The 20541-nt window shown below is 34.7% G+C and overlaps 1 protein-coding gene and 1 pseudogene across 1 annotated transcript; one reads left to right on the forward strand and one right to left on the reverse strand.

Moving 5' to 3' along the window:
- Window positions 1-1786: 1786 nt before the first annotated feature.
- On the reverse strand, window positions 1787-3675 carry LOC136228791 (uncharacterized). Its single transcript, XM_066017267.1, has 2 exons — window positions 3316-3675; window positions 1787-2118 (listed from the first exon to the last, which is right to left on the reverse strand). The coding sequence occupies exons 1-2, from the start codon at window positions 3639-3641 to the stop codon at window positions 2109-2111; spliced, it is 336 nt and encodes a 111-aa protein (XP_065873339.1). The 5' UTR covers window positions 3642-3675; the 3' UTR covers window positions 1787-2108.
- A 9398-nt stretch (window positions 3676-13073) lies between these two features.
- On the forward strand, window positions 13074-20540 carry LOC136229690 (calcium permeable stress-gated cation channel 1-like; annotated as a pseudogene).
- The last annotated feature ends 1 nt before the right edge of the window (window position 20541 follows it).

Consider the following 20541-nt stretch of genomic DNA (forward strand, 5'->3'; position numbering starts at 1 on the left):
CACACGTCTTGAAGTTTATTTGCCACACAAATTCTCTTATGTGAAAATAATTAATTAGATTTAAAAAAACAAATAAAAAAAAAATCTCTAAACTCAAATTTATCAAATTTAAGTGTCAAAATATCATCACGTGCTAATAGAAAACAAATCTCTATTTAAATTGGTGAAATTGCACCAATTGAGATAGGTCAATGGTCAAATGTGACCAAATAATACGCCAGGGACCAAATAACAAAATTTTAGATAGGTCGATGGTCAAATAGTGGTTTAAGCCCATTTTTATATCGTTTTTATAGATTTATGAACTTAATCATGACACTTTAAGCAAATTTAGAAAACTAATAAGACAACATGTAAATTCAAAGAACCAATCAACCATTTGGACAAGTTCAGGGACAACTGATGTATTAAGCCAGTCTTCCTAGCTGATTGTGGTACCAGAGATATGAATAAGCTAGACTAATAACTGCCCTGTCTTAGCAAAAAGGGCCGGATAAGCGGCTTCTTCGCCTCACTTTAATTGAACGAAGGGTCTTAGACAGCTAATAAAAGGAAGGTTAGAAAGGGGTAACAATAACCCTTCCTAACCTTTCCCTTATTACCTCCAAAACCTTTCATCCAATTGATGAAGGATTTTTGAAGGGTTAGTAAAGTAAAAGTTTTGAAGGGTTAACAATAATCTTTTATAAAATAGGACTCAGTTTGTGTTAATCTTTCTCAACCTTTCCTTCACTAACCCTGCAAAACCTTCATCCAATCAAAGCATAAAGGTAACGCTGCAGCCTGCAAAACACTCCACTTATATAACAAAATCAATGTTGAACTTGAGGATACCTCAAGGAAGAGTGACCAAGTATTTCAATCTGGATGGGACAAACATTGTAATACTTCAACAATTCCTTTTGCATATGAACAATAGGTTAAGTGGACATAAAGGATAACCATACCTACTAGGAGAACCCTTTAGAGAGGCAACAATATTTTCTTGGTACAAGAGTTAAATTTAATCTTAACGGTTTTAATGGAAGTAAATATTTAACCGTAACGTGCAAAATGGTACAAATTTAACTCTATCGTTTCCAAGCGAGAGAATTTTAGTCCTACATTACCGAAAATTTGAAAAAACTGGTTTGACTGCCACATTGGACCTTCCAAACAAGTTTGTTGATAAGCTAAAACAGTTTCGTACATTTTTGGTTGATTATTTGTAACTATGTTAGTAACACGATAAAAATTACACTTTGACAAAAAAAAATGTTATTAACTTATATGTAACAAACTCAGTTGTTAGTATTTTAACAAGTTTTTTTTTTGTAATTGTATTAATAACACATAATTGATGTTTGGAAGGTCTGAAGTGACACTTAAATAACAGTGAAACCAGTCTTTTCAAATTTTCATAACGTATGACTAAAATTGGTCTTGCTTGGACATATTAGGGTTTAATTTGTACCATTTCGTACGGTAGGGCTAAATATGCACTTCCCCTAAAACGCAATGTTAAATTTGACCCTTATCTCTATTTTCTTTATGTCATCTCTGAAAAGAGGCAATCTACCTTTAAGAAGGTAATACAATTTGACGTCTAAACCTCACTTACCTAGTATGGTCGCATGCATTTCAATATCTTTCAAAGAGTATCTAATCAAACTTTCAACAAGTCGATCCTAAAACTTAAGCTTGAACCCCATAGTAAATATAATTCTCAACTTAACAAATCACAAATACTTCAGATCAACCAAGCAAATATCAAAAATAACAAAAAAAAAAAAAAAAAAGGCAGTGATTCTCAAACTAATGAATATTTTACTACATTTTACCATATTATGTTTAAGTAATTCCTATTTCTTTCCCTTCATACAAGGCCACATTACAAATTCACATGTCAAGGGAAATGCATGCAATCAATTCAAAAGTCATGAAATTTTTCAAGAATTCCCCACAAGCTAAATAAGTTGTGAATTGATCACAGAGCCAAGTAAGCTGCCAGTGAACATAGAAACAAAGAGTGCTTAATAACCTCAAAATTCTGCAAAAAATGAAGGCAATTGCAAATTATGCAACCCAGATAGTCCATCTGTACCAATAAAGGTAATCCAAAGCTGCTCTTATAAACCCCTGCAACATTAATAACTGATCAGTGAATATCAACAGGGTATTTACATGAAAAGAAAAGCCATATAATAATAAGATATAAGAGATACAGTCCAGGAAGATAAATCAAAACAGAAAGAGAGAGAAGAAAATTGAAGCATCCTAGAGCACTATACAAATCAATAACATAACATCTATCAAATTACATCATCAAGACATTCAACAATAAAAAGAGCAACATTCAAATTCTAACACGTTCTTGCAGTCGACAATACCTTACAGGTTCAAATTATGATTGAGGATTCAAAGCAAGAAAAACAAACCAAGCTTTCACAACAAGAGTATGTGGACTGTAATACACGTACTTAATCTTGTTTTGCCTTCATGATGATTCATGTAAAACAAGTTAATTATTCAAGAAAAGGCTGAATGAATACATGAACTCGGTCAGAAAAACCAATTGCCCCCCTAAACTTTAAGGGTGTCTCGTCAGTCCCCTCAACTTGGTTACAATGACCTATTCACCCCCTAAACTTGCTTAGATTGACATATTGGCCACCTGAAGTGGTTACAACGACCTATTAGCCCCTTAAACTTATCTTAGGTGATACATGTTTGTGGACTTAAGGGGCTAATGAGACATTATAATTAAGTTTAGAGGGCTAACTAGCCACCTTTAAAATTCAGGGGTCAAGGGGGCAATCGGTTTTTCTGGCCAAGTTCATGTTAATGTATTAAGCCTTCAAGAAAACATTCGAAGTCATAACTCAGAAGTATAAATAAGAACACAAAAATTAAGAAAATAGAGGTGTTGGTTGAATCTACTCCAGACCTTTTGGGGTGTATGACCGTATGCAGCTATCTACTAGCTTCTGAACATATCTAAATGACCAAAAATAGGATACAGCATAATTTCCAATTCCCTAACAGCCATTACAAGATCATTAATAAAATTCTTTGAGAAAAAACAACAAAAACGAAGTCTCGTTTTGGCTCATGATACAAAATCTTACCTAAATGTTGATGCTTTACAACTGGAATACCTATCAATCTGTTAATCAACTGCATAATTTCGCAGTATGGCTATTAAACAGTATGCAACTGTAGTTTTTAAGGATCAAAAGGATTATTGTCAAATTTTATAATAATTTTTTTTTTCTTAATCTTCCTAGGCCAATTGAATCTTCTAAAATAGAAAATCGAAGCAAATGTGAAAAATACCTGACTTTCTTGATGAGAATGGCCTTGAGCTTGCGAGCCAATTCCTGAGATTGAATCTTACGCTGGAGTTTTTTGCGTGCCAAGACGCGTTTCTCAGAATTTTTTAAGTGATGAGTCTGCTCTCGCTTTATCATCCGCTCGATCCCGCTTGATTGCATCTTCCTCTGCAGTATGGTCAGAGCCTTCTCCACATTACCTTCATATACCTCCACCCGGATCCCCCGCCATTGTTGAATCTGGAAAGGACGGAGCTCCTGAGTCAGTGAGTTTATGCCCGGACTCGGAAGCCTGAAGATATTACACACTCGCCTCGCTAATGATCCCATTTGGGGGTTTCGGTCCTCTAGGGCTTTAGCTCTTCCTCTTTTGTTTGTTGTTTCAGACGAGTTAAACGCAACGTTTTGAACTGATTAATGTTGGGTAAATTACACTCCTGGTCCATCAGCTGTGCCTTTAATTTTTTATGCTCTTAACTTTTTGGCTTTTATATATTTTAAATGTCTTAACCGGCATAAATTACGTCTAAGTAGATTTTCCTAAAGTAAACTTCAAAGAAACCTGATTTTTAGAGTAAACCTCAAAGGAAACCTATTTTCTAATGTAAACCTCAGGGGAGACTTGAGCTAAACCTAAGGGGAATTATGAGGCTATTTAATAATTTAACGTGCATTCTGTAAGCCAAGTCAAAAGCATGAAAGTTAGAAAATATCATAGTCAATCCATCATGGAGATCATAAGGACTAGATAGTGGAGCCATTACTCTAGACATGATCTGAAGGTGGAAAACGTGACTTAGTGGAAGGAAGTATGAAGTTACTTCCAACATCTATAAAAGGGAGAAACCATGATGAAAAGAGAACAACTCAATAGTCACTAAAGCAAAACTTTAGCAATTTCTCTCTAGACTTTATCAATGAACAACAACGTCGAATAAGGAAACGAGGCTTACAATTGAGGTCATCTAACACTTCTTATGATGATATAAAGCCAAAAAAGAAAAAGAAAACGGATAGGGTTCTTACTGCATTAGGACCGGGTAATCCAATTAGTCTGAATCTGAAAGAGGAGTATGGAAAGTGGAAAGCGACGGCTGATGTCGACGGTACTAGGATTGTGAAAGAAATTTTATATCAGCTAGATGTTATATGGTTCACTATCCTAAATACGAGACCTAAATGCCTCGAGAGTGTATTCACTTTCAACATCAGTTAATTAATACGCTTATAATTTGAGTGATTCTTTATATATTTTGTTTGGGTGTATCAGTATACGATGTTTGTTCTTGGTTATTAAAGCATCATCAACATGGTTTAAAAGACATTTACTCGGATTGGACGATGATTGATGCAGGGTTGATCAGATGGTTGCCCTGAATGTTGACGACCCATCAGGAGGAGTGTATGGCTCTGAGATACAAATTTGCATCAATGTATGTTGATGTAGTCAACGGATCTGTGCCGAATGCTTATTTGAGACATTGGAAGGAGATTATGAGGGTATTCATGTAAGTCAGCATTAATACTGAGCATTGGATATGTGGGGAACTAAATTTGGTGGAGTGGCATCTCCGTATATACACAGCATCCACACATATTATCCTGATGAGAAGCTAGGAACATTCTTGGCTCTCTTTCTATTTTCCATTCCGGGAATTATGAAATAGGCCGGATACTTCGACGATTCTAGTGCACAAGGTATTTTGACCTTGCAGTGGAGTAGGGTATAGATGATATTTTCCTTTTCTTAAAAAAATGTGGGGTTCCATAATAAGAGTCGTTATCTAATTATTGTGGAGTCTTTACATATATTTTCGCACAGTATTTGTCTAAAGGCCGTGAGTTTGATTTCATCGGAGCCGAAAATATTTATTTTAGGAATCATATAGCTATTGAGTTGTTTCTTGGACCCTTTTGGATAATTGATATTATATGTACATTTTTAGTTATTATGATTTATATAATATTATGAATTTACATTGTGTTTTAATGCATATACTAAATATGCAATCGAATGAAATTGGAGTGCTTTATGTTCTGAAACTGAGTCAAATTAGAGTGCTTTATATTATGAAATTGAGTGAAACTCCACAAAATCTTTGCCATCTGGCAGAGACAACTCGTGTTTAAGGAAATTGTGAATCTTAATTTTATATATTGGTTCACAACTTACAAAAATTACGAACTAAGCTTCGCATTTTGGCAGCTAGATTCACATTTGAGGTATTACGAATCACAATTTAAGTACTGGTTCGCAATTTTGGTAATTGTGAAGTACTCAACTAGAGTTACTTCGCATTCAAACCATATTGCATTATCCAGTTGAGTGAAATTGAATCAAAACTGGATGAAATTTCATCGAAACTGAATAAAATTGAATTGAAACTGAATGAAATTGATTGAAACTGAATGAATTTCAATGAAATTCAATGAAATTATACATGTATTCCATATTACTTATACATTTATCAACGACCCGACGCCCTAGAGTTCGAAGACTTTGGGATTTCACTTGAAGGTCGTGATGTATTCGGTATTGGGTGGTGATAATTCAAATGATTATGCCCAACAAGCCCACACATGCTGCATCTTTTGGGAATTACATCTTCACCTTGAGATGGTCTTCTATTCTGACTTTTTGATCGACTAGCAAATGGTCTTCTAGTTATAAGGGGTACTTTCACAGCTTATCACAGATCTTCCATTCGGACTAGTGGACAACTGGATATATGGACTCAACGTAAGCCAATTTAAGTGTTTCATTTTTGTAGTAACTATCTACCCGCTAATATACATTAGTTAGCCGAAACTCAGAAGCAACTTTACGTACGTGTCTACATGGAAACTCGGGCAGTTGCCATTTCCTGCATATGCATGTTCTTACTTCTAAATCAACACCCTCCTTATTCTGATCGCGTATCTCAAAGGTGTGATTGCCACTGAAAACAACAAGTAACGGCTTTATGTCAGTGCCTTATCATCTTTACTTCAAGCCATTTTGTTATGGGATGTACGTTCTCCTGAAAACCAAATACATTAGGTTAAAGCATAGGGTTACATTGAACAAATCCTATAAACATGGTTAGATTTATAACATGATGTGTTGCGTCTATCGTAAAACCATTTTTGAATGGTTGCTCTTATGTGTTGGGGTTTAGTGTCCTATAGACAATTGTTCTAGGATACAAACTTAATGTAAATGAATTGTTCTTTATATCATTTGTTTTAATGAGATATATGTTTTATAACTATATAAAGGCAATCCCTTTTAAGCACTAAATAAAGTCTAATAAAAGGAAATCCGTAAGTTTGTTTAAAGTGATTATAAAGTGTTCATACAAGCATGAAGTGAGACAAAACTTTATAATAAACTAATAAACTTAAAACCACCCCAAGTCAAGTGATATGTTTAGGATTGATATATCACTGTTGAGACTTGTATGTAACAATGTCTTCTGTCCGACAGAAAGCTGATGTCACAAGCTTCATATATACAGATATCTGGACAGTTATATAGATCCGATGAAAAGTTGTTCATTAGGATTGGGGATCCGACTTGAGATAACAGGATGGGTAGATTCATCCTTGTCACCTGTTCATCTCATTGGTATTAATAGGTATAACTAATCCTCAGACTCAAAGGAATGTTAATTGGTCATCCTGAATTACTGAATGTGAGACTTTGATCCTGTTGTCCCACGATCCTTAACAGAGATGACTCTGGGGTGTGAACGGCAAAGGTTGGGTGTCACAGGAGGTAATGTCAGGGTAGTTATACATTAGATTGAGCATTTATCACTCCCGATTAATGGGAGATACATCCAAGGATCGCTTGTGGAAGACTCGACTCTAAATCCTTGCAACGTGATAGCTTAAGAGTAAGAAATACAGATTTCACTTAACCTATCTTTTTTGAGCTGACTCGGTCTGTACAAGTAAAACGAACGTCTCGCTATATGTGACTTGACATCACCCATAGTCATAAGATTCAGTTCAAGGATGTAGTTGTTAAAAGGATCGAATTATACTGTAACTAATACGGAAAGGTTAACGACAGAATCAACCTGTCTTCTTAACGGACTCTGGGGGAATGATTACAGACTTGCCAATAACATACTCAGTACATCATTCCGTTATGCAAAGATTAAATATAATTCTTGAAGAAATTAATTTAATAGTTGCATACGGCCAGAAGTAGTAAGAACCTAATGGGTCACACGTAAGACTTGGAACCAAAAGAGAGATGGATGTCATTAATAGATGGAAGCCCAATTGAGCCCAGTAAGGCCCATTTAATTAGAAGAGGGGGGCCGAAATTTATATATAATAAATAAGGAATTATTTTAATTCCATTAATCCTAATTTGATTAGTTTTGTGAATTAAATTAATTAAAGGATAAATAAGTTAGGAGTTATAATTAGATTATAAATATTCCTATTATTATCCAATTAGGTTATTTATTATTATCCTAGATATATTAGATATATAGTGAGATAATAATTAGGAATTCTATTCCGAATTGGATTCCTATTAAGTAACCTAATCTTATCTAACTAGGGTTTAGATACAAGTGATTATATATACCCCTACTACATGAGAATTTCGACTAAGCCTCTCTAATCCCACCTAGTGATTTTCGAAATCCCTAACTTAGAGAGAGAAAGACAATTCGACTCCCCCAGTTCGTGGACAAGAATTCATACGGCTTCCACCGATCGATTAATTTCATCCATCTTCTTTTTCTTTGATCTTGTGTTGATTAATTAGAGGCAATCTATTTTGGTTGCATCTCATACGGTTGATTCTAACTTAATCTCACTGTGTTCATGAAAGAAGGAAAAACAAACAAAAGGGAGAAATTCGTTTTTCTTCACTTACATCAGGTCAGTTCACTATTTCCCGGATTTCCGGAGATTGAACCGTCGGATCATCGCGATTTTTGGACAGTAGCTTCTAGACATATTCTTCCACGTTTTCACCAAAGGGATTGTCGTTCGGAGGTCTGGAAGGTCTGTTTCGGATAGGGGCAGATTGGTAAACAGTTTCCATCTCTTTTGAAGTTGTGGGCACTTCGTTAACAACGGTAGATTGTTCTTCAAAAGGTATTTCTTCTTATCCCTCTTTATATGAAATAACGATTAACGGATCCTATGGTTAAAAGAAAGTATGCTAAAAATTTTATATTTCCGCTGCTATACCTTAGCCTAATTTCCTACAGTGGTATCAGAGCCATCGTTAAATCCGTTATTTCATATATGAAAATTTAGAAGTTTTTCAATAGGATTGAATAAATATTTATGGTTAGGATTAATTAACAAATTGTTTTGATTAATTGATTCTAAAGATAAATAAGTTTTAATTAATTGTTAATTAAAATAGATTATGCGTATGTTCCTGATTATTTCGATTGATAATCATTATAACAAAATCTATTAGTTTTATAGTTAGGTTAATAAAATTAGTTTTATTAATTCTAAGGATAAAACGGAAATTTATTGTAGTTTTTCCTATTTCTGAAAATCGTTTTTAAAACCGTTTTAAAATCTGATATATATATATATATATTTCGGAAATTAATAGTTTTCTATTTTGATTATCGAATGAAAATTCGTTTAAAAGTTTGTTTTTACCAAGTTGTAAACCAAAGCGTTAAATGAATTGAAATCAACATAATTGGGACATGCATAATTGACGTTTTATATGGTTATATTAATCTAAGAATTAATATAAAGATACAAAACGATTAGAAGTAAAATTGGATGAAAGTTAATTTGACGAGTTAATGTGATTAACCTAAATATTACATAAAACGGTTATGTAATCAACCAATTAAATTTATTTAATTGAGTCTTTGCATGTTTAGAGTTATGGACATATTTGGACCCTCTTTTAGTCTTTTGGTATTTTTGAAATAGGGCATGCGCGTCCTGTCTTTCTACTATCTATTGTAATTTCTCCTCTCATCTAATTCCCTTCAATTCAATTGAAGTTTTCTTATAGTAGTATAGAAATTAATATGTAATTTCAAGGCGCCATGGAGAAGACGGAGGACCTAAAGAGAAATATGATTCCAGCTTCCTTTAAATATACATCGCATGGGGCATGTATTTCACGAAGTTTCAAGAATGCCTCTTCAAAATCAGAGTTGTGATAAGCTTTAACAGCTTGCCAATACTGTTTTGTTATCTTCTTAACAGACCGATAGTTGGTCTTTATATATATTTTCAGATGTTGACAACAACATCCATGTATTATCAACATACAAATTCACGAGATAATCAATACTCTAGTGTCTGTTTGATATTATGGAAAAAGTATCAACTTTCAAGAATACAATCTCTTAGCTTAGTCATAAACTAGATCCATGATTCATTACTTTCGTTCGGTATACAATCCCAAAAGCAATGTGATAAATTTGATTATTACCATCTTTGCAAACCGCAATGTACTACAAAATTTATATTTTCAAAAAACTTCGTCAACACATATAACATGTCGAATATGTTCTTTAAAAGCTATAAGTAATAATATCAGGTTCACGCTCACTGCACCAATGATAACGTAGAAAGAAATTTTGTTCTTAAAGAATAACAAAAATCTAGAAGAAGAGGATATAGAGTGCGATTGTGCCTAGAGCAGCTAACTTGAGCAACCGAATGTGCGAGTTGATCTGGCTTTCTTATGTGTATCATGCAAAACAAAACTTGCCCGGACCCCCTGTGAGGGATACTCTAACTCTTAAGTTAGTTTTGATATATATGGAGAAAGTAAACAAAAAGAGAAAAATATGTGTTACAGTATTGAGTTGCAATTGTAATCGTACCTTATTAAAGGGAGTCAGGTCCCTTTATATAGGAATGAAGACTCATAATCTAAATAAGAGAAAATTGACTTTGAACTCCATAAAGAAAGGATTCTCAAAATGTCAAGATTTCTTGTTGGGTGGTGCTACCTACATGCACCAGAGACTCCTAAAGATGAGAGAATTCCTTGTTTCAATAGGATATGGAATGAAGCTTTGGAAAGCCTCGATATTATATCTAATTATCTAAATAACATGATACGGAGGATCCAGGCTGATCTATACCTCAATCTCCAATTTGTATGTATTTTTATCAAATAATAAATAAATTATATACCTCAATCTCCAAGGAAAAGAATAACATGACTGACATTCTCTAAATTCAGAGGCACTGCATGATTAAAACTAAAATGTAATAACTGATAGTTTGATTGCTAATATCAGCTTTAAGAGTTGAAATAAACTTTGTCAATCTTAAACATATGAATTCCAGCCGAAAGTTTCCTAGCCGAGATGGAACGCTGAAAGCATTAATTGTTTCTATCTACACTCTCCAATCATCTGATACGACTCTTATCTTTGAGAAAAATATTTTTCTGCGGAAAATGAGTATCTGAAGCTTGATGTAATTGATCTGACATCCTAGAATATCTAATCTCATTTTGAACCACAACCAAAGTAGTAGTAGCCTCAACAATATTCACATCAAGATGACTAAACACCTCAATGTTCCATCTACGAAGTTCATTTCATAGTTTCAGCTTATGGCATAAGGACTAGGAATTTCAATTTCCAAAAATAGTGTATACCTAATTTATAATTTTAAATTAATTATATATATAATTATTATATATTATTTACTTATTACGTGATTCGGTTGGACCAATCTGAATCATTTGGTAGAAACAAGTACTCCATGACCCAATTACAAATCATGTTTGATGTTCGGTCTAATTTTCACAACGTTGAATATATCGATGAAGAAGAAAATTGAGAGCACAAGTACCAAAAGAAAATATTGATTATGGGTATAGGAGCAAAATAATAGACAGAATAAGGGGGTGTTTGGTTAGATAAATTTAGGGTGGGGAATGGGAATGTGAATGATTCATTAACTTTCTTGATGTTTGGTTTTATCCATTTAATTTAGTAATGAGAATCTCATTCCCCTATTTGTAGACTTATTGATTCCCTCCTCCCTTCCCATTAATCAAATTGTATTCCCATTCCTTCCCAAATCTAAGAAATCCACGATTTTTTAAACAAAACCCACTATTTATTTATCACTATCCCAAAACCATTTCAAATTTACTTCCACTAACTCCCATCTATATTTTTATAAATAAAATAATAATAATAAACAACTACATTTTTTTTGGTAGAAAATAAACAACTACATATATACACATATTAATTCTTTTTTTGGTAAAGCATATATTAATTCATTCATTCTATATGTGACTCTTTTTCAAAAGTATTATATAAAATATGATATATACAATATGATTTATTATATAATTTAATGAATTTTTTTATTAGTTTGAAATAAATAAATCTTAATTTTGTTCCACTTTGATTTTGATTTTAATTCCAATTCCGAAATTTGAACCAAACGACCTCAAATGTAATCAGATTCCGATTCCGGATTAAACCAAACAAAACAAATAAATAGTCATTCCGATTCTGATTCCGTAGCATTCCGATTCCGATTCCCATTCCCATTCCGAAGTTTGAACCAAACGCCCCCTAAGAAGAAAATAGCGGATTAAAAAGGAAAAGAAAAACCCCGAAAGGAGATATGGAAAACTGGAAAAGTGAATTTAGGAAAACCTTAATTATCTAAAATTCAATTTTGAGTACTTTATTATCATAATTGTCACACTTAATATTATTATAAGAATTTGTTTTATTAATAGAAAAAGGAAAAAGTAGGTACTTAATTGTAAAATTAAAATGAAACTTGATTTTCACATAATTTCCTCTATTTTATATATGATCTAATTGTTAGTATTAATTAGGCATGTCTAACGAGCGGGCTGGGCCGGACCTAATAGATTTTTATGTAAGAATATTCAATCCAAATCTAAACCATTCCACTGTTAATTTAGACGTGGCCAGATTTAAAAATCCAAATACTAAAATAAATTCATCTAAAAAAATATACCTAATTTTCCATTTTATATTTAAAAATAAATATTTAATATATAAACATATAAATTTACTAATTAGCAAGGTTGATTCTGTCCGTGCTATTTTTATAATTCCAAGTCTATAAAAAAAAGGGTCAAATACATGAATATCATAATTAAGTACAAAATTACAATTAAGTCATATCACCAAACTTAATTTTTAACATGTCATTATTCTCTATATATTATGATTTTACAACATCATTTAAAATTTTTACACCCCAATTCATAAATCATAAATCCTATAAAATATATTCTACACTTCTAATTTATAAATTCCAATCTTTAAAATATATTAAAAGTACTGATTTTATTACTTTTACATAATCTAAAATTATGAGTTGATATAGTTGTAAATAGTTTTTAAAAGATGAATTTCTGTGTAATTTTCCCTCAAAAAAATTGGGTGGATTTTAACGGACATGAGCTTAAGATCAAATTTCAATATCTAAGCCCGATCCACAGAATACAGATTTGGACGGGCTAACAAATACTTAGACCCATGGACAGATCTAGTATTAATAGAGATTAATTTTTAATTTTGGCAATTAAAAAACTTTTGCTAGAAAACAAAATACCAAAATCTAGTATCTTTTATTTTATTTTGAAAGCTAGTATTTGTGGAGCAAAAAATTGTATGTACCCTAAAAAATCCTAACAACAACCATTTTACAGTTTTATCTACGCATTATTAAGGAGTAATATGTTCTAAGAATATTGTAGAAAAGATTAGCTCAAAAATATTCTAAAATTTCTGAGATACAGCAGCAATGGTGGCAGGAGCGCCACATCGCTGCAACGCACGACTCAGCCGTCCCGTACCAACGTCGTTTCCTAACGCAGCGAAGTCCCGATAAGAACCAACAGGAGGCGGTAGCTCGACCGAGGAACGAATCAGACGTTCGCGCTGGTTCCGAAGTCAGATTCCGAAATTGCGTAATTGGCTTGACTATTATCAACTCAAATTTTCAAGGAACCCGTCTAAAAAGCCGATGATGAAGGTATTGTATTGTACTGTAGGTTGTTGGCTGTGAAGGACCCAAAAGACGGGTTACCAATAACAACAATCAAATACGCGGAATACCAATAACAACACCACAAGGATCAATCTAACAAACAATCAACCAAAGCACAACCCAAGTTCCAAATCAAAACAGCAACAATAACCACAAGAATGGAAATCCAAAAACCGCAATCAACAACACAAGATTTATACGTGGAAAACCTCTTCGGTGTGAAGAGTAAAAACCATGGGACATTTGAGGAGTCCACCCTACTTCTCTTATTATGATAAAATTGAGGGCAAAACAAACCCAACAAAGTCTTACAAAAGGTTTATAACCCACCAACAATCATGAAACAATAAGAGATTTCAAGAAGTAGACAAATACCAAGAAAGAGAAGAAATCAATCTACAATCTGCCCCAACTCCGAACAGACCTTCCCGACCTCTGAACGATAATCCCAACGGTGAGAACAAGGAACCATATGTCTAGAAGCTCCTGTCCAAAAATCGTGAAGATCCGACGGTTCAATCTCCGGGAATCGACAAAAACGTGAACTGACCTAAAGAGAGAAAGGCCAAATCCGAAAATCTCTTTTGTGTGTGTCTTTTCTTCTTCCTTCACTTATATTAAATGAATACAACTCATTCCAATAAATACACATTAATATAGCTTCTCAAAGAAGCCAAAATTAATATTAAATGGACCTTAAATATGGGCGGGACCCATAACAGGCTGTTCTCCTCTCTAATGACTGTGAATTTCTCCATCATACAGACTCATTTTTTCGGTCTTTGCGGCCGAGTGTAGAAGCAATTGATCATTATACAACAGAGGTTGAGAAATTATCAGAACAAGTACTTTCCTTCCTTTAGCTGTACATATACATACATGCTTTTCTTTTTTATACAACCTTACAAAAATTAAATGATTTCCAGATATCCATAGAGAGAGATACGGTTGTCATTGGCAGCAATTCAAACTCTATAATACCAGCAGCATTTGTTTCCTTCCAATCAAGATGGGGAGCTGCTGTTTGTGCAGAAACGCAACAGACAAGAAATCCAAATTTGTGGCTAACCGAATGGGCTCGAGAGCCCCGTGATATATACTGGGACAACCTTGCAATTCCATATGATTCATTTGCAGTCAGAAAACTTAGGATCTGGGTTGCATTTTTCTTGCTTAACGTCTTTTTCATGGTTCCTATTTCAATTGTGCAGTATCTAGCATACAGTAAGTACGCAGTCTTTTAAGTTCCCTTTCCATAAAAAGTGAGTATTTATACTTTTCTACATTTGAATTGAATGTATAATCTTTTTTAATTGACTTTTATCTGATATCTATCTCTTTGAAGGATTATATTGTATTAGTTTCTATGTTTGGAGGACTATTTTAGATATTTTGTCTTTTGTGTTGTTAGCCTTACACGGTTATCAGTGTGTTGGCTAGGCTATATATAGCCATTGTATTCTATTATATGAAATCAATCGAATATATACTGAAATTTCCCCAATTCTGTTCTGCTTCTTTCAATTGATTTCATGGTATCAGAGCATCACGGTTCATGATCCATATCTCTAAACTTTCAAAGTTTCACTGGATATGACCAAACGCCAACAATCGTATGTTGAAATTGTGAAATCAACTCCAATCAAAACCAGACAGGAAGAGAGAAGGAATTTTGAATCAGAATCTGAAACTTCAAGCAATTCAAGCAACTACAACAGATCGTCAACAATGGCGACTCAATCTTACAACAGCAATGATAATCCGAGCTTAGTACTTGTAGGCACTGCTCTCAACGGCAGAAATTTCATTCTCTGGCGTAGATCTATGAAGTTAGCAATAAATGCTAAGAGGAAGCTTCGTCACATAGAGAAAGAGGATGAGCCAAAAGATCAGACATCTGATGAGTACTGGAAATGGAAGGAGGACAATGATCTCGTATTTTCATGGATTCTCAACTCGCTCTCAAAGGATCTAGGTCCTGTGTTTGTATTTGCAAAAACAGCACGAGGATTGTGGCTGGAGATTCAAAAACGCTATGGCGAGAGTAATGGACCGCTTATATTTCGATTAAGGAAGGAGATCTGTGAATTGAAGCAAGGAAACATGACGCTAGTTGATTATTTCAACAGATTGAAGAGATTGTGGGATGAGTATGCAGAAATCAAACCGCTAGTAGTCTGCACTTGTGTATCTCGCACAAATGCACAAACTCAAACAGAAGAAGAGCAGCTAATGCAGTTCTTATCTGGCCTAAATGCTAATTTTGATCATGTTATAGATCAAATACTGCTACTGGATCCATTTCCACCTGTGTACAAAGCTTATTCTATGTTAGCTAAGATAGAAAAGCCACAAAGTGAAGATGAGAGTAACCAGCAAGAATTTGTCAATATGTCCACTGGTGGCAAATATCCAGGTAACAAGAGTTTCAAGCCTAATTCTAGCAATTACTCTTCTAATTCAAGTGGATCTAGCTCCAGGAGTGGTAGTAATTTCAATACTGCTCGAAGTAAGGAAGATAAACAGTGTAATTACTATAGAAAACCAGGTCATAACAGATCTGAGTGTTTTCGATTGAAAGGATATCCTGATTGGTTCAAGGGGAAGAAATTTACTGGACCAGCCAAACATCAAGCTAATATTGTACAGGATACCACAACCGAGTGTTCATCACCATTAGATAATTTTGATGAGGAGGTCAATGTGCAAAATAAGCCTGAATATGTGCAGGAAATAATGCAAAAGGAAGTACAAAGACAACTGAGGGGCAAAGGCATACAGAACAGTGTTTCACAAGAGTTCTCTGCTTTTGCAGGAGTATGTACAGGTAATGCTTCTTCTACTAGCTTGAGTAATGCTGATGATTTTGCCTGGATAGTGGATTCTGGAGCATCCACACATATGACACATGTGTTGGCTCTTTTGCATAATATTGTCAAATTAGAGTGCCCTAAAAAGATATTTCTTCCTACTGGAGAAGCATAGTTAGTACAATATAAGGGGGAAGTCAGGTTTAAGAATGGATTTCAGTTGTCAAATGTTCTGTTTGTGCCTAGTTTCTGTCATAACTTGATGTCTATGAGTAGACTACTACAAGATCAAGGAATATCTGTGTGTTTCCAGAATTCATACTGTGTTTTGCAGAAGTTGAAGTGTGCAAAACCAATTGTTGTAGGCTTGTTGAGAAGAGGATTGTATTATTTAGAGAATTCTGGTTTTACTAAAGATGTAATTAATAGTGTTGTAAGCCAGGAATCTGCTTTGGTGGTCAATGCTAGTTCAGTTGGTAATGGTGAGTTATGGCATAGAAGATTGGGGCATATGTCTAAGGAGAAATTGAAACAGATCAGTTGTTTGTCACAATGTACAATTGGTGATTTTCACAATTGTGATATATGTTTAAGATCTAAACAGGTTAGATCACCATTTGGAGTTAGTAGTATCAAGACAACATGAGCTTTTGATCTCATCCATGCAGACTGTTGGGGGCCTTATAAGGTTTCTTCTATTAGTGGTGATAGATATATGTTGACCTTGGTTGATGATTACACCAGGGTAATATGGACAGTTTTATTTCGATCTAAGGACCAAGTATCTAGTTTGCTGGAACAATTCATACTCATGATTCAAACTCAGTTTGCAATAACTGTGAAATGTATACGAACTGACAATGGTACTGAGTTCACTAGTCAGTCTACACAGGCAGTGTTCAAACAGTTTGGTTTGTTACATCAAAAGACATGTGTATATACACCTCAACAGAACGGTGTAGTTGAAAGAAGACATAGAAGCCTTACTACAGTTGCAAGAGCTCTACTGAAGCAAGGGGGTTTGCCTATTCAGTTCTGGGGAGAAGCTATGATGCAAGCCACCATTCTACTGAACTTGTCACCTACAAAGGTATTACATTGGAAAACTCCATACTTTATGTTATATGGAAAGGAACCTGCATTGGATTTATTGAGAGTTTTTGGTTGTCAGGGATATGTAGTGAACAACATTCCTAGCAAAGGGAAATTTGATGACAGATCAATCAAATGCATTTATCTAGGGAATGCCACAGGTCAGAAAGGGTGGAAAATGTACAGCCTGGCCTCTAATCAGTTATTGATTTCCAGAGATGTGATATTTGCTGAGGAAATATTTCCATACCTACAAAATGTTAGTGCTGGATCTCTGGAAAGCTCACAGTTGATCAATGTGCCTTCCACAATGGAGTCTATGGTTTTTCCTGCAGATACTGGTTCAAGTATAGATGTGATTTGTGCAAATAATGAAGATTCTCAGCAGTTGAATGGAGATACAGATGAGCATGTAGTAGAGGTACCTGTGCGCAGGTCAAGCAGAGTGACTCAACAACCAAATTGGTTTAAAGACTTTGCAGTCAATCAAGTATCCACAGAGGCATCTCATAGCTTGTTTGCTTATAATATGTCCTATATGATTTGCTTAGCCAATGTTAGCAAGGAGTTTGAGCCAAAAAATTATAAAGAGGCTAAGGGGCATCCTCAATGGGAACTAGCTATGCAACAGGAAATAGAAGCGTTAGAGAAGAACCAAACATGGAGCTTAATGCATTTGCCAGCAGGGAAGAGGGCAATTACTTGCAAATGGCTCTTTAAAGTTAAATATGCTGCTGATGGCTCAGTAGCAAGACACAAAGCAAGGTTGGTGGCCAAGGGATATGATCAGCAGTTTGGTATTGATTACCATGATTGTTATTCTCCAGTGACTAAGGTTACTACTGTGAGAATTTTTCTTGCTGTTGCTGTGACACACAATTGGCCCATTCAACAAGTGGATATCAATAATGCCTACCTTCATGGGCATATTGATGAGGAATTGTATATGAATCCTCCAGATGGGTATAATAAGGCAAAAGGTTTAGTTTGCAAGCTTAACAAGTCCTTGTATGGGCTTAAGTAGGCTGGCAGGCAATGGAATAAAGCATTTACTGACAGATTGATTACTTTGGGGTTTGTTAAGTCAATCCATGACTATTGTTTGTTCACCAAATATATTTTCACCAAACAGACTTCTACTCATTTTTTGGCATTGATTGTTTATGTAGATGATGTACTGATTACAGGAACATCTATGCAGCTAATTAATGAAGTCAAAAAGGCTTTAGATGATAGTTTTACTATCAAAGATATGGGTGAAGCCAAGTTCTTCTTAGGTATTGAATTGGCTAGATCAGATAGAGGTTTACTGATATCTCAGTCTAAGTATATCAGAGATCTTGTTCAAGATGCAGGGCTAAGTGATTGTGCACCTGTATTGAATCCATTCAATAGTGGAATTATTGTAGATGCTGAATCTCCACTGAGTGCAGAACTAGAACAGTTTAGGAAACTAGTTGGGAGGTTTCTATACTTGGGATTTACTCACCCAGACATAGCATTTATCACTCAGCAGTTAAGTCAGTATATGAGTGCTCCTACTGAACTTCAAATGGAAGCAGCTAAGCATGTGGTTAAGTACCTAAAAGGAACTGTGCAGCTGGGTCTGTTTTATTCTAATTCTTCCAATTTGAAGTCTATGAAGGGGTATTGTGATTCAGATTGGGGGAGGTGCAAGGTGACTAGAAAGTCTATCACAGGATATTGCATGTTCATTGGAGATTGTTTAGTATCCTGGAAATCTAAAAAACAACCTGTGTGCAGTAAGAGTTCAGCTGAAGCTGAATATAGGGCAATGTCAATTGCATCTTGTGAAATCAAGTGGTTGTCCTATCTGATGGAGGTGTTTCAGTTGCCACCAGAACTACCTATTCCTCTAAGCTGTGATAATCAGGCAGCTATATACATTGCAGCAAACCCGGTTTTTCATGAGAAGATGAAATATGTGGAAATTGATTGCCACATTGTTCGTGCTTATGTGGAATCAGGATTCATTTGTACACCATTTGTTGCATCTGCACACCAACTTGCAGACCTGTTCACCAAGCCACTCACAAGAGCTCAGATGGCGAGTACTTTGTTGCTTATGAATTTACATATCATTGGTAATACAAGTCAAGTTGAAGCTATTGCTAGTACTTCAACTTGAGGGGAGGCTGAAGGATTATATTGTATTAGTTTCTATGTTTGGAGGACTATTTTAGATATTTTGTCTTTTGTGTTGTTAGCCTTACACGGTTATCAGTGTGTTGGCTGGGTTATATATAGCCATTGTATTCTATTATATGAAATCAATCGAATATATACTGAAATTTCCCCAATTCTGTTCTGCTTCTTTCAATTGATTTCACTCTTGTAGGAAAGTTGTGATGGTGGTCATTGCAGCGGTTCTTCCAGGAATTGCTCTGAAGATCTTTCTCATATTAATACCTTCAATATTGATGAAAATGTCTAAATTCGAAGGATTCACCAGCATGTCGCGGCTGGAGAGAAGATCTGCATGTAGATACTATATTTTCCAATTTATCAATGTATTTCTTGGGAGCATAATCATTGCAGGTGTTATTGACCAATATTTTTTAAAGGAAGTATATCTTATGTGGGTATGCTTGTCTCTGATGCATATATAGAGTTTTCATTTTTTGAGTTTACCTTTTGTAGGTTAGGGTCAATTTTCCTTGTATCAATGCCAAGGACAGCAACCTTTTTCATAACTTACATAATGGTTGATGGGTGGGATGGAGTAGCTGGGGAAATATTAAAATTGAAACCATTGATAATGTATCATTTGGTAAAGAAAGAAAAGGCAATGGATCCAGGAAGACTTGGATTCAACACCATGGAGCAGCAAATACAAGTTTATTTCTTACTAGGTCTTTTTTATGCAGTGGTTTCTCCCATCTTACTTCCTTTCATAATAGTATTCTTTGGGCTGGCATATGTTGTGTATCGTCATCAGGTAAATTAGTTGAATTGTCCTGTCCTGTCCACCCAAAATACCAAATTACTTGAATTGAATCTCTTTTTTTTTTGGATGTTGTAGATTATAAATGTGTACAATCAAGAATATGAGAGTGCAGCAACATTCTGGCCTGGTGTCCATGTCCGCATAATTGTAACATTAGTTTCCTCCCAACTGCTACTACTGCTATTATTAATGCTCAAGGGGGCGGAGCCTGCTCAGTGTCTTCTGTTGCTTATTACACTTGCAGTATTGAAAATTTTGTTCCGTATTTTCTGCAAACGACGTTACAAACCTGCTTTTGTTAGATATTGTCATCAGGTCCAGAATTTACCTTTATCTACGGAATTATTCTGAT

This window comes from Euphorbia lathyris, chromosome 5 (genome assembly GCF_963576675.1).
Source record: "Euphorbia lathyris chromosome 5, ddEupLath1.1, whole genome shotgun sequence".
Classification (NCBI taxonomy): Eukaryota; Viridiplantae; Streptophyta; class Magnoliopsida; order Malpighiales; family Euphorbiaceae; genus Euphorbia; species Euphorbia lathyris.

Bases quoted from the DNA above. Each gene is read 5' to 3' on its own strand.
- LOC136228791 (XM_066017267.1), bottom strand. From the start codon at position 3,641: ATGGGATCATTAGCGAGGCGAGTGTGTAATATCTTCAGGCTTCCGAGT.